Source organism: Thalassophryne amazonica, chromosome 9 (genome assembly GCF_902500255.1).
Source record: "Thalassophryne amazonica chromosome 9, fThaAma1.1, whole genome shotgun sequence".
Taxonomy (NCBI): Eukaryota; Metazoa; Chordata; class Actinopteri; order Batrachoidiformes; family Batrachoididae; genus Thalassophryne; species Thalassophryne amazonica.
This window is the reverse complement of record NC_047111.1, coordinates 47,419,287-47,445,962: the sequence shown is the minus strand read 5'-3', so window position 1 is coordinate 47,445,962 and position 26,676 is coordinate 47,419,287. Positions and strand designations below refer to the sequence as shown.

General features: G+C 39.7%; 1 protein-coding gene and 1 long non-coding RNA gene across 2 annotated transcripts in view; both read left to right on the top strand.

Annotated features, from left to right (window-relative positions):
- Nucleotides 1–4,901: 4,901 nt before the first annotated feature.
- Nucleotides 4,902–26,676, top strand: part of LOC117517089 (serine/threonine-protein kinase 32A-like) — a 197,127-nt gene continuing 175,352 nt past the window's right edge. Inside the window, exon 1 of the mRNA XM_034178002.1 lies at nucleotides 4,902–5,047. Within this exon, the coding sequence (XP_034033893.1) occupies nucleotides 4,929–5,047 (119 nt within the window). The 5' untranslated portion in view covers nucleotides 4,902–4,928. The remainder of the gene's footprint in view (nucleotides 5,048–26,676) is intronic.
- On the top strand, nucleotides 5,217–11,801 carry LOC117517093. The gene is made up of 3 exons (XR_004562648.1): nucleotides 5,217–5,227; nucleotides 10,477–10,481; nucleotides 11,664–11,801. It is a non-coding gene; the product is annotated as an uncharacterized LOC117517093 (long non-coding RNA).

Below are 26,676 nucleotides of genomic sequence, written 5' to 3'. Positions count from 1 at the left end.
CTGTTTCTGTACTATGATGAATTCTAAAACCTGACTGAAACTCTTCAATAGACCATTCCTCTGCAGATGATCAGTTAGCTGTTTACAACTACCCTTTCAAGAATTTTTGAGAGAAAAGGAAGGTTGGAGATTGGCCTATAATTAGCTAAGATAGCTGGGTCAAGTGATGGCTTTTAAGTAATGGTTTAATTACTGCCACCTTAAAAGCCTGTGGTACATAGCCAACTAACAAAGATAGATTGATCATATTTAAGATCAAAGCATTAAATAATGGTAGGGCTTCCTTGAGCAGCCTGGTAGGAATGGGGTCTAATAAACATGTTGATGGTTTGGATGAAGTAACTAATGAAAATAACTCAGACAGAACAATCGGAGAGAAAGAGTCTAACCAAATACCGGCATCACTGAAAGCAGCCAAAGATAACGATACGTCTTTGGGATGGTTATGAGTAATTTTTTTCTCTAATAGTTAAAATTTTGTTAGCAAAGAAGTCATGAAGTCATTACTAGTTAAAGTTAATGGAATACTCAGCTCAATAGAGCTCTGACTCTTTGTCAGCCTGGCTACAGTGCTGAAAAGAAACCTGGGGTTGTTCTTATTTTCTTCAATTAGTGATGAGTAGAAAGATGTCCTAGCTTTACGGAGGGCTTTTTTATAGAGCAACAGACTCTTTTTCCAGGCTAAGTGAAGATCTTCTAAATTAGTGAGACGCCATTTCCTCTCCAACTTACGGTACGGGTTATCTGCTTTAAGCTACGAGTTTGTGAGTTATACCACGGAGTCAGGCAATTCTGATTTAAAGCTCTCTTTTTCAGAGGAGCTACAGCATCCAAAGTTGTCTTCAATGAGGATGTAAAACTATTGACGAGATACTCTATCTCACTTACAGAGTTTAGGTAGCTACTCTGCACTGTGTTGGTATATGGCATTAGAGAACATAAAGAAGGAATCTATCCTTAAACTAGTTACAGCGCTGTCTGAAAGACTTCTAGTGTCAGGAACTTATTCCCCACTGCAGGGTAGTCCATCAGAGTAAATGTAATGTTATTAGAAATGATCAGACAGAAGGGAGTTTTCAGGGAATACTGTTAAGTCTTCTATTTCCATACCATAAGTCAGAACAAGATCTAAGATATGATTAAAGTGGTGGGTGGACTCATTTACTTTTTGAGCAAAGCCAATAGAGTCTAATAATAGATTAAATGCAGTGTTGAGGCTGTCATTCTCAGCATCTGTGTGGATGTTAAAATCGCCCACTATAATTATCTTATCTGAGCTAAGCACTAAGTCAGACAAAAGGTCTGAAAATTCACAGAGAAACTCACAGTAACGACCAGGTGGACGATAGATAATAACAAATAAAACTGGTTTTTGGGACTTCCAATTTGGATGGACAAGACTAAGAGTCAAGCTTTCAAATGAATTAAAGCTCTGTCTGGGTTTTTGATTAATTAATAAGCTGGAATGGAAGATTGCTGCTAATCCTCCCCCCGGCCCTGCTACGAGCATTCTGACGGTTAGTGTGACTCGGGGGTGTTGACTCATTTAAACTAACATATTCATCCTGCTGTAACCAGGTTTCTGTAAGGCAGAATAAATCAATATGTTGATCAATTATTATATCATTTACCAACAGGGACTTAGAAGAGAGAGACCTAATGTTTAATAGACCACATTTAACTGTTTTAGTCTGTGTGCAGTTGAAGGTGCTATATTATTTTTTCTTTTTGAATTTTTATACTCAACAAAAATATAAACGCAACACTTTTGGTTTTGCTCCCATTTTGTATGAGATGAACTCAAAGATCTAAAACTTTTTCCACATACACAATATCACCATTTCTCTCAAATATTGTTCACAAAACCAGTCTAAATCTGTGATAGTGAGCACTTCTCCTTTGCTGAGATAATCCATCCCACCTCACAGGTGTGCCATATCAAGATGCTGATTAGACACCATGATTAGTGCACAGGGTGCCTTAGACTGCCCACAATAAAAGGCCATTCTGAAAGGTGCAGTTTTATCACACAGCACAATGCCACAGATGTCGCAAGATTTGAGGGAGCGTGCAATTGGCATGCTGACAGCAGGAATGTCAACCAGAGCTGTTGCTTGTGTATTGAATGTTCATGTCTCTACCATAAGCCGTCTCCAAAGTTGTTTCAGAGAATTTGGCAGTACATCCAACCAACCTCACAACCGCAGACCACGTGTAACCACACCAGCCCAGGACCTCCACATCCAGCATGTTCACCTCCAAGATCGTCTGAGACCAGACACTTGGACAGCTGCTGGAACAATCAGTTTGCATAACCAAAGAATTTCTGCACAAACTGTCAGAAACCGTCTCAGGGAAGCTCATCTGCATGCTCGTCGTCCTCATCGGGGTCTCGCCCTGACTCCAGTTCGTCGTCGTAACCAACTTGAGTGGGCAAATGCTCACATTCGCTGGCGTTTGGCACATTGGAGAGGTGTTCTCTTCACGGATGATGCGAAGGAGATGTTTGCACTGCATGAGGCAAATGGTGGTCACACCAGATACTGACTGGTATCCCCCCCCCAATAAACACAACTGCACCTTTCAGAGTGGCCTTTTTCAAAAACTATATGGATTTCATTCATATGTTTTTACGTCAGACATGCTTGAACCCTCGTGCGCATGCGTGAGTTTTTCCACGCCTGTCGGTGACGTCATTCGCCTGTGAGCACTCCTTGTGGGAGGAGTCGTCCAGCCCCTCGTCGGAATTCCTTTGTCTGAGAAGTTGCTGAGAGACTGGCGATTTGTTTGATCAAAATTTTTTCTAAACCTGTGAGGCACATCGAAGTGGACACGGTTTGAAAAATTAAGCTGGTTTTCGGTGAAAATTTTAACGGCTGATGAGAGATTTTGAGGTGATTCTGTCGCTTTAAGGACTTCCCACGGAGTGGGACGTCGCGCAGCGCTCTCAGGCGCCGTTGTCAACCTGTTTCAAGCTGAAAACCTCCACATTTCAGGCTCTATTGATCCAGGACGTCGTGAGAGAACAGAGAAGTTTCAGAAGAAGTCGGTTTCAGCATTTTATCCAGATATTCCACTGTTAAAGGAGATTTTTTTAATGAAAGACGTGCGGACGGATTGCAGCGTCGGCTCGCAGCTGCCGCGACACTCCGCCACAGGAAAAACACCTCTGTTGGAAGCCTTAAGGACAAGTTGGAACATGTCCAGCTGTTAAACAATTTCTCATATACTCACTCCACTGAAAGCCATCAAAAGCCGCCTGGATTTTACAAATGGTTATCAACACTGAGGTGTTTTTCCTGTGCCGCCGCACCGCGCCGGCTGCGTCCCGACGCGCGGACCCGTCCGCACGTCTTTCATCAAAAAAATCTCCTTTAACAGTGGAATATCTGGATAAAATGCTGAAACCGACTTCTTCTGAAACTTCTCTGTTCTCTCACAACATCCTGGATCAATAGAGCCTGAAATGTGGAGGTTTTCAGCTTGATTTTGCAGGTTTTCCCACCTGCAAAGAATGGAGAAGTCTGTAATTTTTTCATAGGTATACTTCAATTGTGAGAGACAGAATCTAAAATAAATAAATAATAAAAAAATAAAATAAATCAGAAATTCACATTGTAGCATTTAGCATGAAATAAGTATATGATCACCTACCAACCAGCAAGAATTCTGGCTCACACAGACCTGTTAATTTTTCTTTGAGAAGCCCTCTTATTCTGCACTCTTTACCTGTATTAATTGCACCTGTTTGAACTTACTTGTATAAAAACACCTGTTCACACACTCAATCAATCACACTATCCACCATGGCCAAGACCAAAGAGCTGTCCAAGGACACCAGGGACAAAATTGTAGACCTGCACAAGGCTGGGATGGACTACAGGACAACAGGCAAGCAGCTTGGTAGAAGACAACAACTGTTCGTGTAATTATTAGAAAATGGAAGAATCACAAGATGACTGTCAATCTTCGGTCTGAGGCTCCATGCAAGATCTCGCGTCGTGGTGTAAGGATGATTCTGAGAAAGCTCACAACTACATGTGAGAACCTGGTCAGTGACCTGAAGAGAGCTGGGACCACAGTCACAAAGATTACATGAGTAACACACTACGCTGTCATAGGTTAAAATCCTGCAGGGCAGCAAGGTCCCCCTGCTCAAGCCAGTCAAAATGGAACACTTCTAATTAATAATAATGGGTTTTAGAGAGAGGTGCAATGCGTTTCACGCCCTGAACACGTTCAGTGTGAAAAGGCCTTTAGCTTTTTTTTTCCCCCCATTATCTCACAAATTATTTAGGCAATCATTCCTAAAAAAAAAAAAAGCTCATCTCTGACAGCTTTCTTCATGGCCTTGGTTTAGACAGTTCACTTTTCATCACCATGTCTTTAGTTTTCATAAAAAAAAAAACCAAAAAAAAAAAAACAACAACAAAAACATGAACAATAATAAAAAATAATAAGAAATAATAATAAGAAAAACACATCTCTTGCAAAAATATCAACTTGACTCAGTGCCACCTTAAATTTTTTTTCCCCCTAAATGTGCTTTGGTTTGACCCGGGCATCATAAGAACTCCATTGATTCTTGCAACAATGAGGGAAAATTTTTAAAAAAGGACTTTTCCCCTGTTGACAGGCTGAGTGATATCCTCAACGTGTTGGCAGTGAAGTAACACGTCAGGGCTGCCCGATGATATATCATCTGTGACAGATTTTTGAGTGTTACGAGCTCACACTCAGCAATGTATGAGTCATTGTTGACACCACTGAATGCAGAAATGCACAAATAATGACAAGAATTTTTATTGTTGGGAAGTGCACATTCATTTGTATATATACAGTATATACAGGGGCATTATGCAGTGATTGACTGAATCCTTATTTATACTTCTCAGGTGTGCATTGTGCAGAAAAAGGACACCAAGAAGATGTATGCCATGAAGTACATGAACAAGCTCAAATGTGTGGAGCGGAATGAAGTTAGGAATGTCTTGAAAGAGCTGCAGATCATGCAGAACCTTGAACATCCTTATCTGGTGAACTTCTGGTAAGTCAGCCTGTTTTTGTGCATTTGAAAATAATGCATTTGTGTTCTCTATATGCTGGTAGATCCTGGAAAAGTGTTCACAGTCCATACATATACCTGTCTGCCACCTCCTGGACATGTCCGTGCTGCTGTAGGGAAAACTTATCACCACAAGCATGATGAAAAGTTGGAGCAGGTGTGGTTGAAGTTCCACGTTGCTTGAAATGAGCTTGTTGTCAGTTGCTTCCACAATCAAATAAATACTGAACCCAAAAGGAGACCCAGACAGAAGGCCATGTGGAAAAACAAGGTTTATTTATTTATTACCATACAAATGAATCCATGGAGAGTAGAGCCGAGAATACAGGAGAGAAACAGCTACGGAATAACCAACTGATGATCTGAAAGCAAAAAGAAGTCATACAGTGAAGTATGATGAGCGAAGTCTGGCGACGAGGTATGGGATGATACACTTGACTCCCAGTACGTATCACGATACATGGGTCCAGATACAATACGCATCATGATACTTAAGAAATGAAATTCTGCAAGTATTGCAGTTTGAAATTATATTATATTGCGAATTATTTGCTCTTTGTAAGAAAAGACCACTAAGAAATGTTAAATAATACACTTGTAAAAACTGTATAATAATAATAATAAATTTCACATATCATATCAATTTTTCTCCCCACCCTTTCTGCCGACGTGGAGTCAAACTGACAAACCATGTCTGAAAACCAGAAACTCATATTGGTACAAATGATGCTAAAAGAGAGACAGAATTCAAATTCAAATTTATTAATTTATATAGCACCAATTCGTGATGAGATCGCCTCAAGGCACTTCACACAGCATAATAAACAGAGAAAACTGAATTAAATATTTAAAAACACAATAAAAAGACAAAACCATAAAAGAACACAGAATAAAAACACATCACAACACAGTAAAACTAATGATAAAACAAGGAAAACAAATGAGTCTTTAAACGTGATTTAAAAGCCTCCACAGTATCCGACTGTCGTATGTGTGCCAGGAGATCGTTCCACAGAGCTGGGGCACGGTAGGAGAAAACTCTGTGATTGGCAGACTTTTTATTCACCCTGGGAACACATAAAAGTCCTGCACCCAGGGAACGCAGAGCCCGAGCTGGTACATAGGGCCTTACAAGGTCAGCCAGATAGGCAGGCGTTCATGAAAAATTTTATAAGCTAATAACAGTCAGGTGTGGGATTGTCAAATGACACACAGGTGGTTGATTATCCAAACATGAGAGAGTACATGCCAACCAACATATGAAGACAGTTGTGACATACAAGGAAAAACCAAACCAGAATACTGCTTCAGACACAAAGAAAGAAACCAGAACACTGTGCGAACAACAAAAACAAAGGTGGCACTAAAACTAAAGACAGAATTCAATGGTGGTAGAAATATTATAACAGTGAACCAACACCCACTCCCAAACACTACACATACCTACCAAACGATATACAAAAACTATCCCTGTGACCAACTAATAATTAAAAGTAAAACTCAAGAATACAGAGGTTTATAATATTTATAATACAGGATTTTTTTGTCTTGTTTTGTTTTTAACATTACTCATTTGAAGAAAAAAAAGTTAAGTTGAGCATCTGAGTGTTGTCATTGCCTTTCACAATTATGTTGCACGAGAAAAAATCCAAACTTCCAAACATTACTTAACATAAAATACAAGTACCAGTAGAGCATTACAGTAGAGCTCTAAGTTAACTGAAAATAGTGTTTTTCAAGGCTATAAAACTGCATGGTGTAATTGTTAAGGTGTTGTTGCATTATATGATCAGCCATTCCCAAACTTAAGAATGCTGAGACCCGCTTTGAGCATCTTTTGGGGCCCACCCAAAGCTTTGATCACAATTTTGATTGACACATGAGGCTAAGGTAAAGTATTTCTGTATTATACAATATTAAACTAGCTCAGATAAAGAAGAATCACACATAATTTAAATCTTATGGCTTTGCTTGATTACATTTTAAACAATCAAATATTTTAGTTAATTTTAACTTCATTACAAAATAGAAAATCAAAGACTAACTTTAAAATGTATTTTTAAAGAGATTTCATTCCCATCTGTTGTAGCTTGACAGCTCACTATAGAGGCACGACCCTAACTTGAGAACCAGTGACTTACAACATGTCTTGTGATAGCATTAAGTTTACATTAGGGTTATTTACTGTGTGCCGCATTAGCACGAAATAACTTGATGATGCAATTTGATGGTACTTGAAACAGTGCTAAGATGAAACAATGTAAAGGCCCGTTCACACGGCACACGGCAATTGCTGAATGAAGGAAAACAAGTCACAAAGTCACAAATCATTGAGAAAAAGTAGACAAATGAGCTGGCACTTCTCCCATCACTGAAAATCCTGCGAGTCCAGAGCGCATAAAAGAACGAAACAAAACCGAAACTGACAAAAGAAAATGAAGCAAACAGCGACCTTGATGCTTTTGTACAAAATCAAACCAAAACATTCATGATGATGTGACTTGACAGCGGGTATCACACCGAGCGCCAGGCTGTGATCAAGTCTGCAGCCAACATAGTTGACTTTGGCAGGAGGAATGCACAACACCTGCCAGTCAATATAGACAATGTGGGCATCGAGGTGGTCACGTACAAGTACCTCAGAGTCCACGTTGACAATAGACTGGACTGGTCAATAATTAAAGTAGTTGATAAAATGTTCTTTCTGTATGAAAAACGCTGCTTTTCGTTCCACACATGGACGAGTCACGCTCAGCTCGTCAGATCTTTAGTTATTCATCTGTTCAGATATCGGCAATCTCTGTGCAAAACATCGGACTTGGGAGGTTGGACAAAGTTGGACGACAGTTAAACGGAACGCTGACGGTACGAGAACTACGCAAACGATGAGGAACCGTCAAGACAGAAAGCAAAACAGAATACGGACGAATTGAGGTTGTCGTCGGGATTCGTTCACATTTTTCAACAGTTTTAAAAATCTGTTGAAACGCCAGCTACAGGAACGAAGCTGGACGACGGTTAAACGCTGTCCCCGAAAGTCAAAGTAAGTCCAGATTTCTTGTTTTGTTTGGGCTTCGGTGTCCTTCGTTAGTGCCTTCGTTAACAGATTTGCTTCCCTAATGTGCATATTTTATCTGGAGGACCTGCTCAAGGTTGTGTAGTCAGTTTGGGACAGGGTAATCAAAGAAAATTGAAAATGTGTAAAATAAAATATAAATGAATGAATGATTTATTTGGCACACAAAACTCCGTACAGTAGTACATGTGGCTGAAAGGGTGTAGCCAGAAGCAAAAGCATACAGTGGGAAAAATAAGTATTTGACCCCCTGTCAGTTTTGCAGCTTTTCCCACCTACAAAGAATGGAGAGGTCTGTAATTTTTATCGTAGGTACACTTCAACTGTGAGAGACAGAATCTAAAAAAAAAAAGCCAGTAAATCAACACACACACACATATATATATATATATATATATATATATATATATATATATATATATATATATATATAATATATATACATAGCACACCTTAAAAATGAGCTTTTGCATAGTTAGTATAAACATGCATGGCTGCAGGTAGAAAGATGTTGACCACTGAAGACTCTCCTAGACGGTTGGTCATCCTCAACGTCACGCCCTTTGAAGTTGCTAAAAGGAAAATAGTGTTTGCTCACTGATGCAAGCACTTTTATGGGCATCGCTTCTCTTGGTCGCATCAAATTCGCCTCAACACTTTTGGAGGTGAAGGAGTTTTTCTCTCACCGCTGTACACTTGACAAAGTTCATTCAGCTTGCCAGCGGTAATCTGAGTCATCAGGCACACTGAAACAAGTCATTCATCAACATTTCAAAGCCAGAGCTTACCAAGCACAGGATTCGCACTGCAAAATGCTTGATGAGTGTGCCTTGTTGCGGATCTGTCCAAAAGAGAGGAAGCCAACCTGGTTTTTCTGAAGCAGAAAAACAGACAGGCAGATCTGTGTGGAGCTGAAATACAGAGTCAATTAACTGAGTAGTCAACTGACAGAAAAATAGTTAGCAGTGATTTTGATAACTGTTCAATAGTTTAAGGCATTCGTCAAGATATAGACCATTCGAGTTCACTTGTTTAATTTTCTAATAATATGTATCATATTTATTTGCCATTTCTGTGATTGCCAAGTTCATAAGTATTTGGGTGGTGGCACAATTTTTTTTTTTTTTTTGCTTCTGTACACCACCACAACTGGAGTTGAAATTAAACATTCAAGATGTGTGTTTAGTCTAGACTTTTAGCTCTCATTCAGTGGGTTTATCAAAAATGTAACATTAAAGCTTTAGGAGTTAAAGCCATTTCATAGATAATGCTGTCATTTTCACAGCTCAGAAGTAATTGGAAAAACAAAATTCAAAGGGGAGGAGGAGTAACAGGAAGACAGAGGTCGGGAATGAGAGGAACAGTAGCAGCCAGTAAACCAGTATTTATATTTGCAAACTGTTTTTCTTTTTTATTTTCACTTATGATGCTCTGTATGCTTTTATACAATGTTGCTGGAACCTAAATTTCCCTGAGGGAGTCTTTCCAAGGGATCAGTAAAGTTCTGTCTAATATAAGGCTTATTTTTAATATAAATGTTCACTTTTCCAAGTTTTCTTTAGATAAGTGAAAGGATGGATGCATTGACATGTCCAAGTCATTGAACATATCTTGGACTTCACATTATACCAGCTCTGGAAGCCTGCACTGTGCCTCATGTTGCCTCTGGTGCAGATTTAAGAAAAGCATCTCAAGTAATCAGTGGATCAGCTAGAAATACCAAATGCCACTAAACCCCCAAGTGAAGAAATGGACAAAAGTTTAGTATAGAAGAAAAAGTAAGTCACAAGAATCAACATTCAGACATGTTCTGTCTTTGGCACCACAAGCCCACTTGCCGCTGTCTCAAACGGTCACTCACTTCCTCACCATAACCGTAATCAGAAACTTGGGAGTTCACTTGGACACTGGTCTAAATCTCCATAAACAAATTGACTCTGTTGTTAAGACAAGCTTCTTTCAGCTCCGCATTCTCACAAGAGTGAAACCCTTCCTCAGTTGTTGTGACCTGGAGAAAGCAATCCACGCATTCATCAGCTCACGCTTGGACTACTGCAATGCTTTGTACATTGGACTCAGTCAAACATCTTTACACAGATTACAACTGGTACAGAATGCTGCTGCCTGGCTCCTCACAAATTCTCGTAAGCATCACCATATCACACCTGTTCTGCGCTCTCTCCACTGGCTGCCAGTGCAATACAGGATCCAATACAAACTTCTCCTGTTTGTTTCTGCTCCATCCACAGCTTCGCACCTGCGTATCTATGTGAGATTCTGACTCTTCACCAGCCCAGCAGATTTCTACGATCTGCACAGCTCTATGTTGGAGCAGCCCAGGTCTCGAAGCAAACAGTGGGGTGATCGTGCTTTCGCAGTAGCAGGTCCTAAACTTTGGAACTCGCTGTCCCTTGACTTGCGTGCCATCGGATCTGTCCCTTTTTAAAACAAAACTCAAAACGTATTTGTTTAGATGTGCTTTTGATACTTAGTCTTTTTAGACTTGGGAATAAATGAATCTGTGTTCCTCTTTTTAACTATATTTTAAATGCGATTTTTATATGTACAGCGCTTTGGTCAACTTAGGTTGTTGTAAGGCACTTAACAAATAAAATTTGATTGATTGATTGATTGATGTTTCTGCAATGAAGGTTAACTCTGAGAAAGGAGACAACATTAAAATCACCGACTTAAGATAGCATGCCACAAAATGAAGATCAGTGACAACATAATATCAGGAAATTAGTACCTTAACCCTCCAAAGTATGGTGAATGTCTCCAATAGTCCAGCTAAAGACCCAGCGATATTACATCCCTGCTGAGACAAGTAAATCATTCAGCAAGTTCAGCCATTTCGCCACAGACAGATACACTTCTGACGGTGGAGTCCAGGAAGCCATTGAAAACATGGACTTCAGTCTTGATCGAGGAAAATAGCAAACCCAGACATGCTGATTCCTTGCTCAACTTCTCAGATGTTGCAATCAGGCCATCCATTGATTTCAATTGTGATGTCAAGGTCAGTAAACCTTTACTCACCAACAAAGGCACCAAAGCCCCAGTTCTCCAACACCCAGGCTGGTGAAGCATTGGCCACTGCAGGGCCAGAGCACATCCCCCTGAAGAACACCAGTATCCACTGGGAAGGATTTATAGACTCTGTCTCCATTCCACACAGCACTCACAGCACCCATCCATAGACTGGCTGTGATGTACAGTGACTTCTTGGAGATCCTGCAAATTCTCAGGATGTCCCAGAGAGCAGCCTGGTCAACCAGGTCAAATGCTTTGAGACAATCCACACAGGCTTCAATGAAGCATTACGAGCATTTGCACTTTAATTTCATAAGCACTCACATTGATTTCTGTTCTATTCTGTATTATTCCATTACAATATTTGCATGTTTTCCCTCACTTTACCATTTTTAGATCCACGTTTCCCCTTCTTGGAGTTGCAGCCTTTCTATGCAATCATTTTCTTTATGACAGTGCTACTATATGTACATAGAGCAGTGATCTGAGTGGATAAGGTGCTGGCCTTCCAATATGTAGATCTGAGTTCGAATCCTGTTCATGCTACCTTGTCTGTGTACTTGGATAAGACAATTAATCTACATTGTCTCAGTCCACCTAGCTGTAAATGGGTCCTGGCCTCGGCTGGTTAAGGGACTGGCATCTTGTCCAAGTCATAGTTTCTCATTGCTTGATGCTACGGGGTCCGAAGAAAACCCTCTGCCATCAAGCCTCAGGGCCTATATAGGCCTTACTTCTTCTTCTTCATTTGAATTTACCCCGCCCCCAGCGTTTCAGCCTTTCCATGAAATATTTTTTCTTTATGACAGTGTTATTATATGGCTGAATCAATAACAGTATTAAGTTCTACTAATATCAAAGAAACAGAACCCAATACTCCCATGATGACCATGAGTGAGAAATGACCAAAGCAGAGGGAAAAATGGGAGTAAAGACAATACTCAGTGCATAGTGAGAAGAGGTAGAGAAGAACAACACAGTGTGTTAATGGAGGTGGTGGAACGAAAAGCAGCACCCACTCATCAAACAATGCCAGCACTTGCTTCCTTGCTTGATTGCATGCTGTGTTGGACAGAAATAAAGGCTGATAATGTTTTTGGCAACATAAACACCCTGAGGGGGGGGGGGGGGGACTTTCCCTTGAGATGTGCTTTGATCAGCAATGTGCCCACTCATCCACTCTGTCTCTCTCTCCCTTTCTGCCTCTCTCATGCAAGTTAGTAAGGTAAGTGCTGAAGGTCATAGATAGGAAGAGATTACCTGCAGGTGCTAAATGCATTGAGGTAGCAACATGCAGAAAGGCTGAGCGTACTGATCTGTCACTCCATCACTGGCATCTCGATTTCCTTCACCTTACCTGCATCTTCTCTCTTCCTGTCACTGTAGGTGCCACTAGGTATGTCTTTATTGCGCCTTTGCAGCTGAGCAACACTGAAATAAGTGAAGAGAGATGTGTATTTCAGGCAATGAAGGATAGGTTTTACATTGAGGTCTCAAAGTGGCGGATGAGTTCTGGATGTGGTGAGCAAGCAAAAAGTTTATGCTCCTAATGTTTATTACTAAATACAGCCCATGTAATAATTCTGTCTTGGGTTGCACATTGCACAACTTAAGTATCAATAAAAACAAAAAATATGCACTTTGTTCACTATAATTCACTGCATACTTCCATATGAATTATATCATATCTCAGGAATTCATTTTGGTGTCAAATTATTTCTAATACAGATCTGTGTAGGGTCAAATGGAACACTGTGTCAGTAACTGAAGTGTCACCGTGGTAATGGCCAAAACCAACAAAATTCACCAACTGCTCAGGCTCCAGATCAGAGCTTGGGCTTAAATCTTAGTGACACAAAGTTTCTCTTTGCACCAAATAAAACATTTCTAAAAAATGACCACAAAATCTTGTTTTGACCTTCTTTGTCTCAACGAAGGCACATATCTTTGTAATCACTGAGGTTAGGTAGCAGATTTTTATGTTTGAATTAATCAGGATGTTAAAAACAAATGACGTGCACTTGCTACAAACCATATTTTTTGGAAATAATGTCACAAGGAGCCACAATTTTATCACAACCCCATAATGACAACATGAAAAATATTTTATTATATTATATTATTATTGCACATTTAGGAATCACGTATACATAAGTATTCACACCATTTGTTCAGTAATTTGTTGATGCACCTTAGGCAGCAATTACAGCCTCAAGTCTTCTTGAATATGATGCCACAACCTTGGCGCACCTATCTTTGGGCTGTTTTGCTCATTTCTCTTTGCAGCACCTCTCAAGTGCCATCAGGTTGGATGGGGGCATCAGTGCACAGCCATTTTCAGATCTCTCCAAAGATGTTCAATCAGATTCAAGTCTGTGGACATTCACAGAGATGTCTTGAAGTCACTCCTTGATATCTTGGCTGTTCATTGTCTGGCTGAATGATGAACCATCACCCAGTCTGAGTTGAGGAACGCTCTGGAGCAGGTTTTCATCCAGGATGTCTCTGTACATTGCTGCATTCATCTTTTCCTCAATCCTGCCTAGTCTCCCAGTTCCTGCCACTGAAAAACATCCCCACAGCATGATGCTGCCACCACCATGCTTCACTGTAGGGATGGTGCCTGGTGTCCTCCAAACAAGACACTTGGCATTCATGCCAAAGTGTTCAATCTTGTCTCATCAGACCAGGTCTGAGGGTCCATGAGATGCCTTCTGCCAAACCCCAGGTGGGCTGCCATGTGCCTTTTACTAAGGAGCGTCTTCTGTCTGGCCGCTCTACCATACAGGCCTGATTGGTGGATTGCTGGAGAGATGGTTGTTCTCCTTTCTGGACAGAGGAATGCTGGAGCTCTGACAGAGTGACCACCGGGTTCTTGGTCACCTCCCTGACTGAGGCTCTTCTCCCCTGTTCACTCAGTTTAGACAGGCAGCCAGCTATAGGAAGAATACTGATGGATCTTACAATCCTGTCTCGGAGGTCTACAGACATGTGACCTTTTGTTTCAGAGGTCACATTGCCATTATAGGTTATTGTGTGTAGAATTTTGCAGAAAAAATTATTTATTTTATTTCATCCATACTGGAATAAGGCTGTAACATAAAGTGTGGAAAAAGTGAAGTGCTGTGAAGACTTTCAGGGTGCACTGTATAACTCAAAAAGTGGTATTTGAATTATGTTGAAATCTTAGATTTGAGGAATCTGAGGTGTTCTTATTGTATGAGGAAACAGTTGATTAAAAATTTTGGTGCAGATCTAAGCCTTCCTCAGAAATTTTCCTTCTGTCTCTTCTTTAATCTTTTTCAACATTGTATGGCATTTTGTAGCTTTCTCACCTTATGATGTCACAAAGATCAGTCAATTGGCAGAGGCCATTATTACACCAGCAGAAGCATGTGCTTTCCGAGTACACTTTGTTTTTTTCATGTGATGGTTGAGCTTACAACAAGCTGATGTGAGATCTCTCTCTCCATATCTATCTATCTATCTATATCTATATATATATATATATATGAGGTCTGTGAGAAAAGTAACAGACCTTATTATTTTTTCAAAAACCATATGGATTTGAATCACGTGTGATTACATCAGACATGATTGAACCCTTGTGGGCATGCGAGAGTTTTTTTCACGCCTGTCAGTTACGTCATTCGCCTGTTTTTCATGTCGCGGCGCAGACGGATTTGCCACGTCGTCCCGGATCTGACTCGGCAAATTTCGGTCCGCAGTTCTTTCATTACAAAATCTCCTTTAACAGTGGAATGTCCAGGTAAACTCCTGATGCCGGCTTCTTCTGAAACTTCTCTGTTCTCTGACGACATCCTGGGTGAACAGAGCTTTAAATTAGGATGTTTTCAGCTCGAAACAGCCAGACGGACGCCACCTCCGACCGCGCCGTGACGATCCGCTTTGTGGGCTGTGCTTAAAGCGAAGAAACTCCACAATCTCTACATCAGCCGTTAAACTTTACACACCGAAAACCAGCTGAATTTCTCAAATAGTGTCCACTCGGATATCTCTCACAGGTCCTGAAAAAATTTGATAAAGCAACGCGCACCGTCTCCCTGCAGCGTCTCAGACAAGAGATTCCAACGGGAGAGGGAGTCCACACCTCACTCAAAGCATGCCCACAGGCGAATGACGTCACCGACAGGCATGACAAAAGTCATGCATGCGCACGAGGGTTCAAGCTTGTCTGACGTAAAAACATATGAATCAAATCCATTTATTTTTTGAAAAAAATAAAAAGGACCGCTTTTTTTTATCACAGACCTCGTATATATATATATATATATATATATAATATATATATATATATATATATATGGGATTTTCTCTCCATTTGATAGTATTTTCTATGATATAGCCTCCCATCGGGGCACATGAGGAAGTAAAGTCAAATGCAATTTTGAATGGTCCTCTACGCTCAATCTCTACACATTCAGAGTGTGAAATGTATGATGGCCAAAGAGCAGGAACGGTTGCAGAGGTCACACTAGTTTCTACATCATCATCTGCTGTTCGACTCTCAGTGATGGGACTTACTGCTGTGGTTACAGAGTTGGTGGTTGCATGTGTGTACCTGAATTGCTGTGTGATGGTTGATCAGAGCTGGAGTCTACAGACCTGCTGGCTAGCTGGGGTTCATGATAGGTTGGTTGGGGCTGTTGTTGGGTTGGTTGGGTCTGTTGATGTGCTGACTGGGGTTCGTGATAGGTTGGTTGGGGCTGTTGATGGGTTGGCTGGGGTTTATGATAGGCTGGTTGGGCTGTTTGTTGGGTTGGTTGGGTCTGTTGATGTGTTGGCTGGGGCTTGTGATAGGTTGGTTGGGTCTGTTGATGTGTTGGCTGGGGTCATGATAGGTTGGTTGTGCTGTTGATGGGTGGCTGGGGCTGTTGATGAATGAACTGCTGGTGGTTGGCTGTTCATCATCTGGTTCTTCCTCTTAGCCTTGTGCTTCTCCTTGCACAAATTTCAGCACTGACCCTGTATATATAGTTTTGAAATAAAAGGGTTAGCATAGGAGGAGAGATCAGGCATTCTCAAACACAAATTTTTAAAATATAATACAGTTTAAACATTTAAAACTCGAGTCATGTAGCACTTCAACCCCATTTATCCCACACAGAGGTGTCAAGTAACGAAGTACAAATACTTCGTTACTGTACTTAAGTACACTTTTTAGGTATCTATACTTTACTCCTTTACTTATTTTTCTGCCTACTTCTGACTTCTACTCATTACATTTTCACACAAGTATCTGTACTTTCTATTCCTTACATTTTTAAAACAAACAGCCTCGTTACTCTTGGCTTCAGTTTAATGTTTATATATATATTTCACGTCATGTGCGCCTGTAATACAACTTTTCTGCAGCACGGCTTTGCTGTGAACCAATCCAAGCAGTGGTTCGCAGATTGAAGCAATGCTTCGACCTATTGCTTCGTTTATTCTTTCTTTCTTTCGCTTAATTTTCCCCGCTAAAACCCTAAAGAGCATACTTCGTGAGTATTATTTACCTTTCTATGTTAAACCGACCTGTTATGGTCTTCTGAAACAGTTGATAGATGTATTTTATAACTTAAAAACGGGAGCGACACTAACGCGTTAGCATGTCTATGGCATTTTCAATGTTAAAAGTTAGCATTAAGCAGCTCTCATCACGTTCGGGTGCATTTGTTTTGAAAATGTAATATTTCTTAAATTTATTTTTGTTTATATATTAATAAGATAATGATTATTATATACAATTTTAGAGAAAGAGGCAAAAAGAACCTGAATAGAAACACAACAGAAAATATAAAAGCAACTAACAATGAACATACATAAATAACTACATACATAAATAAATGTTTCCTGTGAACACCTAGTGACTCTTACACCTCCACTTCATCCCTGTCTTATTTAATGACAATTTGTTTCGGTCAAACCATATGTTCAATGTGTTAATTTCTTCAGTGATTTCCTCCAGAACTATCTGCCAAACTAGAAACCTACTGCATCCTTGTAAGAGCAGAATACTACTGGAATGAATCTGATATGGAAAGTTGTTGTTTTTTTCCCTTCACTAAATGGATGCTGCACTCACTGCAGTTTATTCTCTGGAATAGTCCCAGATTGCATTTCAGAGCTCCTAGAATTGAAACATTTTCGTGGCAGGTGGTGTTGGAGGTAATTTTGGGTTTTGGGTCTTGGGCCACATGTAGAACAAATCAGTTTTAAATTAAGCTTTCAATTCATATAGTGGCATCTACCTTTTTTTTTTTCTTTTTTTTTTAAAGGTTACTTTATACTTTTATACTTTAAGTAGGTTTTGGAGTACATACTTTTTCACTTTTACTCGAGTAAAGAGGTCAAGTTGATACTTCAACTTTTACCAGAGTGTTTTTAAACTGCAGTATCTATACTTCTACTTAAGTAACAAATGTGTGGTACTTTTGACACCACTGATCCCACAGCACATCTTGATCTTTAAACATGGACTTCTTCTGAAAGCACTACATGCTACAGTTTAAATGGAAAGCTGCAGTCTGTTGTCGTGGAAGGTTTGAGCAGGAATACAGTTGAGGGTAAACTATTTAGATTTTATTTAATCTAATGTAAATCCTAATATAATTAACACAATTAATGGTTTGGGATGTGCATGCTGTATTCCATCATAACTCACTGACTCACTCATCTTCAACCGCTTACTCCAATTAACCGGTCACGGGGGCTGGAGCCTGTCCCAGCAGTCATAGGGCGTGAGACATGTACACCCTGGACAGGACGCCAGTCTGTTGCAGGGCCACATATACTGTAGACAAACCAACACATTCACACCTGCAGGCACACCTACGAACAATTTAAAGTTTCCTATTCACCTAACCTGCATGTGTGATATGGGAGGAAGCCAGAGCTCCGGAGGGAACCCACGCAAACACGGGGAGAACACGCAAACTCCACACAGAAAGGCCATCATGTATAATGTATAATGAAATCATGTATAAAATTAAAAATAAACTTTCACCTCAACATGTCCAGGATCTGTTTACAATGAGGGAGTCCAGCTATAATTTGAGAGGAACATTATTATTTGATAATTGAAAACTCGAACTACTCTTTTTACAGTAGTTCGAGTTTTCCATTTGTTTCCATAAAAAGTGTATATTTGGAATAACTTTTCTGATAGAATTCAATTATCTGGTACCTTAGTTGGTTTTAAAAGACTTTATAAAACAATATAATTACTTGTTATAGTATGAAGAATTAGATTAACTGATTTTGTTATTGTTTTTTTTTGGGGGGGGGGGATTGTGCGTTATGCACTATTGTTTGTTCTGTTGTGTCAAGAGATTTTACTTCACTGATTTATCTATATTGTCTGTGTTTTTTTAATGTTGTTTTATATATATATATATATATATACACACAGGGTGAACACAAAGACACTCCTTGGTCTCAAATATTTATAATATCAAATGTTACCTGAATAATTTTACAAATTTGAAGAAGAAGAATCTGCAAAAGAGAGAAAAAAAAAAAACTGTGGATAGCAACTTCTGCAACTGTAGATAGCAAAATTCTAAAATTATTCAGGTATACCAATGAACACCAAGGGGTGTTTTGTGTTGATATATATATATATATATATATATATATATATTGTCAGATCCTGTTATTATTTTTTTAGATACACGCGGCACACGCTCACCCTACGATGAGTGTGTTTGTGTACTAAAACCAGCTCTCCGTCTCTGGGGTCCGACCTTCGTGTCTCCACGGGTATTACCCGGCAGGGCTGCACAAAGGCTGTTCAAGCTGGTGGCGAGGAGATTCGTCTAGCCGCTCACTGCCTCCATCCGGACGTCCACCCCGCTGACGCTGATCTCGCACCCCGGTCGAATAGCCTTCTCTGGAACCAGGATACGAGCTGGCCACGCCCGTTAACGGCAGCTCTCCTCTTATGGATCAGGGCTCTTGGAATGTTGCTAGATTTTGAATTTAGTGACTCGTACAGCGAGTCCCCAGGATGCGTTAATTTCATTAAAAACCAGACTAACCTTTTAGAGCACTTTTTGATGTTATACACCCAATAAACTTTAACTTTTACACCTTAAGAAGAATCAATAAATCCAATGTCCGAGCCTTAACACTTTAACTGCATGCTTGGAAATTTATTGCAGGTTTTGCAAGTGCCGACAACATAATCAAAATAGGTTATATGATGATAATTTCACAACAGAAATTCAAATATAATCAGAATAATGATTGGCAGAGATTTTTGTTTTTGATTCAATAATGCTGTCTGATCTCACTCTGACTGGACTGGATTAACCTTCATAACAATTTTTCTAGGAGTGAGGGAAGGAGGTTTTTGATGTTAAAATCCCCAGAACTTGATTTCCTCTTCATCAGCTATTAGTTGTTAGCTGACCATGATCCTTGTGTGATGTTGTAATCCTTCAGGAAATTAATCCACATAAGAGTTTATTCCTTCTTCAATCAACCAAAAGTTGATCTAATCCATTCTGGTATGCTGTGATGTTCCTTGAGAGAGAAAACGTTGAAACTTCCCCACTCAGACTTAAGGCCAGTGATTATTCTCCAGTGCTCTGCTACTCCATGACTGGACGGCCTGAGTGGGAGTTGAAAACTCTCTCAAATGATTTCTTATGGCTCCAATCCTCTCACTCCACGATTCCAATTGCTGCTCACAAGATGGTCAAGTCTTGTGATCTCCTCGTAGCAGGGGAGAAGTGACAACAGCACCTCTCCCTGGATGAATAACCCCGTTTCCTGGTGTTTTACAGTTTATATATGAGCTTGACTCTTCTTCAGATGATCTTGGTTACCATGGGGACGCTGGTGACTCAAAACCTCTCCCTTCTCCTTCCCTTACTGGAAGCCATCTGCAGCCCTTTGCCAGTAACTTATTTCTCAAGTTCCTCTTTTTTTGTTAACACTTCAGCTTTTCTGAGAATTCATTCTTTTTAAATCATGTCTTTAGAATCACATCAGTCATATTCAATAATTTCATTACAACTCTCTTTCACATAAAAACAATTCACATGACCATATACAAACATTTTCATTCCTTATTATTCATTTTCATATTTTACCACCTCTTAATCATTTGATCAGTTGTTTATCATCAGCTTCTCTTGCTCTGCTTGCGACATCACTTCCTCACTTCCTCTTTCTTTCTAACTGCACTCTTTATCAAACCAACTTCTTCACTTCCTCTTCTGACTGCACTTTTTATGAAAAACAACTCATATAATCATTCATTTCACTTATTTGTAACATACTTTTTCTAATCAACTCTTACTTTTATTACATTAATAGTTCATTTAATCATACTTGTTATGTTGGAATCATTCTTAGATATTACTTTTAACACATTAATACTTCATTTGGTCATACTTGTCATGGTAGAATCATTCTTAGACATATTCCATCGTCTTCACCACTGAGTTCATTCCGTGGGCCTCCCCATTTGTAATGGAAAAGTCTGGTATGACCTCACTTACTCCGGGAAAGTACCAAACACTGTCCAGTTTAATCCAACAGCATGTATATTAATCCAATGGCACGTACTATATTCCAAGATGAAAACAAGCTGAAAGCAAGCTTAAAGTCATCTTTCCTGACAATATATATATATATATATATATATATATATATATATATATATATATATATATATATATATATATATATATATATATATATATATACGGGGTGGGTGTTTATAAGCTGTTGCTTCTGCCTACACCCTTTCAGCCTCAAAAAACTGAAATTTTTGTTTTACGAGTTGTTTTTGTTGTTGTTGTTGTTAAGTATGTGTGTGCTGAATTAATTCATTCATTCATAAATTCATTAATTTATTCATTCAATGCAGTGTGGTTTCTTTTATCTTTGATTGTGCGTTTTGTAACGTGTTCCCTCCTGAGTATAACCTTGACAGTCGTCCTCAGGAAATATGGGTGTGAGACCACTACACAAAAATGTGAAGGTGTGGTATTAAATGTGTGGTTCGCTGTATTTTGTGATGTGATACGGCAGCATCAGTGGAGCAGCCGCTGTGCCTGTGTAGCACTATTTACCACTGTGTAAGGGGAGCTGTTTGTGACATTTGGCACTGCTTGGACGTAAGGGGCAGGCCTGTAGCCACACCGTATCATACAGACGAAAATGCAGCTGAGCATTCTTTCCCACTGCCTATAGAACTGGACATTTTGTTGGCTGATTTGCTGGTAGATGGAGGAAACATCACAGTATCCCAAAGATTTCTTGTATTAGGTATGTTGTGCACCGGCGGTGCAATGTGAAAAACCAGCCCAGTCTCACGTTGTTTTTTGTTGTTGTTGTTTTTCGTGCTCCCGTGACGAAATGAGTCAAATTTTCGTGACGGGTATTTTTTTTTTAACTCACTATTACTAACCCTACTCCTACCCCCAACCCTAACCTTAACCATAACCTAATCCTACTCCTTCCCCCCACACTAACCATAACCACCCCGACCCCCCCACTTCACTTTTAATTTCGTGCAGCCATCACGGAATGAATGAGAATGAATTATTGCTGCCGTCATGAAAACGAGGGGCTTTTTGTCACAATATCACGAACCAATAGATTACTGTATATTTCATGCTGCTGAATCATGACTTGCTGTGAGACTGGGTTGTGAAAAACACATTTGAATAAGACATCAAACAAGAACAAACATTACTGAAGCAATACAACAATTTAAACTTGTCCTTCAACAAATTATATATTTTATATATATTATAATAATAATAATAATATATTATATATATTGCAGAACTATTATTATAGGCACACAGTATTTGAAGTTACTACTACTGCTACTACTATAATTTGACATTTCCATAATACTAAGATGTCGGCTTGCAATTATCTACAAAGTGTTGTGAGACTATTTCTCATCGTACGTTTAAGTAGGTTTTTTAACATAGTCCTCAAAAGTCATGTTGTTGGGGGAATTAATCCAGAGAATGTTCAAAATGAAAATTAAAATCAATCAATCAATCAATCAATTTTTTTATATAGCGCCAAATCACAACAAACAGTTGCCCCAAGGCGCTTTATATTGTAAGGCAAGGCCATACAATAATTATGTAAAACCCCAACGGTCAAAACGACCCCCTGTGAGCAAGCACTTGGCTACAGTAGGAAGGAAAAACTCCCTTTTAACAAGAAGAAACCTCCAGCAGAACCAAGCTCAGGGAGGGGCAGTCTTCTGCTGGGACTGGTTGGAGCTGAGGGAGAGAACCAGGAAAAAGACATGCTGTGGAGGGGAGCAGAGATCGTGTAAGAAGATTCCCCATTTACATGAACAAATTGTAATCTATTAGACAAATATTATTAGACACCTCTAAATTATTTACACATTATTAACTTTGCGTGTTTTTAGGAATCCGCTAGCTTAACGTAGCTACTAGCTCTTAGCCGATTTAGCATGGCGGCTTCTCCTGTCTCTCCCGCACTTTTCTGCTCTGGGTGTGAAATGTTTAGTTATTCCTCAGCCTCCTTTAGCAGTAACGGTACTTGTAATAAGTGTAGCTTATTCGTAGCTTTGGAGGCCAGGCTGGGTGAATTGGAGACTTGGCTCCGCACCGTGGAAAATTCTACAGCTAGCCAGGCCCCTGTAGTCGGTGCGGACCAAGGTAGCTTAGCCGCCGTTAGTTACCCCCTGGCAGATCCCGAGCAGCCGGGAAAGCAGGCCGACTGGGTGACTGTGAGGAGGAAGTTCATGTAAATGGGGAATCTTCTTCACAGACTAAAGTTAATTATGGAGTTCCACAAGGTTCTGTGCTAGGACCAATTTTATTCACTTTATACATGCTTCCCTTAGGCAGTATTATTAGATGGTATTGCTTAAATTTTCATTGTTACGCAGATGATACCCAGCTTTATCTATCCATGAAGCCAGAGGACACACACCAATTAGCTAAACTGCAGGATTGTCTTACATACATAAAGACATGGATGACCTCTAATTTCCTGCTTTTAAACTCAGATAAAACTGAAGTTATTGTACTTGGCCCCACAAATCTTAGAAACATGGTGTCTAACCAGATCCTTACTCTGGATGGCATTACCCTGACCTCTAGTAATACTGTGAGAAATCTTGGAGTCATTTTTGATCAGGATATGTCATTCAAAGCGCATATTAAACAAATATGTAGGACTGCTTTTTTGCATTTATGCAATATCTCTAAAATCAGAAAGGTCTTGTCTCAGAGTGATGCTGAAAAACTAATTCATGCATTTATTTCCTCTAGGCTGGACTATTGTAATTCATTATTATCAGATTGTCCTAAAAGTTCCCTAAAAAGCCTTCAGTTAATTCAAAATGCTGCAGCTAGAGTACTGACGGGGACTAGAAGGAGAGAGCATATCTCACCCATATTGGCCTCTCTTCATTGGCTTCCTGTCAATTCTAGAATAGAATTTAAAATTCTTCTTCTTACTTATAAGGTTTTGAATAATCAGGTCCCATCTTATCTTAGGGACCTCGTAGTACCATATCACCCCAATAGAGCGCTTCGCTCTCAGACTGCAGGCTTACTTGTAATTCCTAGGGTTTGTAAGAGTAGAATTGGAGGCAGAGCCTTCAGCTTTCAGGCTCCTCTCCTGTGGAACCAGCTCCCAATTCAGATCAGGGAGACAGACACCCTCTCTACTTTTAAGATTAGGCTTAAAACGTTCCTTTTTGCTAAAGCTCATAGTTAGGGCTGGATCAGGTGACCCTGAACCATCCCTTAGTTATGCTGCTATAGACGTAGACTGCTGGGGGGTTCCCATGATGCATTGTTTCTTTCTCTTTTTGCTCTGTATGCACCACTCTGCATTTAATCATTAGTGATCGATCTCTGCTCCCCCCCACAGCATGTCTTTTTCCTGGTTCTCTCCCTCAGCCCCAACCAGTCCCAGCAGAAGACTGCCCCTCCCTGAGCCTGGTTCTGCTGGAGGTTTCTTCCTGTTAAAAGGGAGTTTTTCCTTCCCACTGTAGCCAAGTGCTTGCTCACAGGGGGTTGTTTTGACCGTTGGGGTTTTACATAATTATTGTATGGCCTTGCCTTGCAATATAAAGCGCCTTGGGGCAAGTGTTTGTTGTGATTTGGCGCTATATAAAAAAATTGATTGATTGATTGATTGAAATATGATTCAAACCACCGCAGCGCAGTGCCTTTAATACCTATGGCATGCTCTAATCTCTGTAATAAAATTTTATGGTCAACAGTATCAAAAGCAGCACTGAGGTCTAACAGAACAAGCACAGAGATGAGTCCACTGTCCGAGGCCATAAGAAGATCATTGTAACCTTCACTAATGCTGTTTCTGTACTATGATGAATTCTAAAACCTGACTGAAACTCTTCAAATAGACCATTCCTCTGCAGATGATCAGTTAGCTGTTTTACAACTACCCTTTCAAGAATTTTTGAGAGAAAAGGAAGGTTGGAGATTGGCCTATAATTAGCTAAGATAGCTGGGTCAAGTGATGGCTTTTTAAGTAATGGTTTAATTACTGCCACCTTAAAAGCCTGTGGTACATAGCCAACTAACAAAGATAGATTGATCATATTTAAGATCAAAGCATTAAATAATGGTAGGGCTTCCTTGAGCAGCCTGGTAGGAATGGGGTCTAATAAACATGTTGATGGTTTGGATGAAGTAACTAATGAAAATAACTCAGACAGAACAATCGGAGAGAAAGAGTCTAACCAAATACCGGCATCACTGAAAGCAGCCAAAGATAACGATACGTCTTTGGGATGGTTATGAGTAATTTTTTTCTCTAATAGTTAAAATTTTGTTAGCAAAGAAAGTCATGAAGTCATTACTAGTTAAAGTTAATGGAATACTCAGCTCAATAGAGCTCTGACTCTTTGTCAGCCTGGCTACAGTGCTGAAAAGAAACCTGGGGTTGTTCTTATTTCTTCAATTAGTGATGAGTAGAAAGATGTCCTAGCTTTACGGAGGGCTTTTTTATAGAGCAACAGACTCTTTTTCCAGGCTAAGTGAAGATCTTCTAAATTAGTGAGACGCCATTTCCTCTCCAACTTACGGTACGGGTTATCTGCTTTAAGCTACGAGTTTGTGAGTTATACCACGGAGTCAGGCAATTCTGATTTAAAGCTCTCTTTTTCAGAGGAGCTACAGCATCCAAAGTTGTCTTCAATGAGGATGTAAAACTATTGACGAGATACTCTATCTCACTTACAGAGTTTAGGTAGCTACTCTGCACTGTGTTGGTATATGGCATTAGAGAACATAAAGAAGGAATCATATCCTTAAACCTAGTTACAGCGCTGTCTGAAAGACTTCTAGTGTAATGAAACTTATTCCCCACTGCAGGGTAGTCCATCAGAGTAAATGTAAATGTTATTAAGAAATGATCAGACAGAAGGGAGTTTTCAGGGAATACTGTTAAGTCTTCTATTTCCATACCATAAGTCAGAACAAGATCTAAGATATGATTAAAGTGGTGGGTGGACTCATTTACTTTTTGAGCAAAGCCAATAGAGTCTAATAATAGATTAAATGCAGTGTTGAGGCTGTCATTCTCAGCATCTGTGTGGATGTTAAAATCGCCCACTATAATTATCTTATCTGAGCTAAGCACTAAGTCAGACAAAAGGTCTGAAAATTCACAGAGAAACTCACAGTAACGACCAGGTGGACGATAGATAATAACAAATAAAACTGGTTTTTGGGACTTCCAATTTGGATGGACAAGACTAAGAGTCAAGCTTTCAAATGAATTAAAGCTCTGTCTGGGTTTTTGATTAATTAATAAGCTGGAATGGAAGATTGCTGCTAATCCTCCCCCCCGGCCCGTGCTACGAGCATTCTGACGGTTAGTGTGACTCGGGGGTGTTGACTCATTTAAACTAACATATTCATCCTGCTGTAACCAGGTTTCTGTAAGGCAGAATAAATCAATATGTTGATCAATTATTATATCATTTACCAACAGGGACTTAGAAGAGAGAGACCTAATGTTTAATAGACCACATTTAACTGTTTTAGTCTGTGGTGCAGTTGAAGGTGCTATATTATTTTTTCTTTTTGAATTTTTATACTCAACAAAAATATAAACGCAACACTTTTGGTTTTGCTCCCATTTTGTATGAGATGAACTCAAAGATCTAAAACTTTTTCCACATACACAATATCACCATTTCTCTCAAATATTGTTCACAAACCAGTCTAAATCTGTGATAGTGAGCACTTCTCCTTTGCTGAGATAATCCATCCCACCTCACAGGTGTGCCATATCAAGATGCTGATTAGACACCATGATTAGTGCACAGGTGTGCCTTAGACTGCCCACAATAAAAGGCCATTCTGAAAGGTGCAGTTTTATCACACAGCACAATGCCACAGATGTCGCAAGATTTGAGGGAGCGTGCAATTGGCATGCTGACAGCAGGAATGTCAACCAGAGCTGTTGCTTGTGTATTGAATGTTCATGTCTCTACCATAAG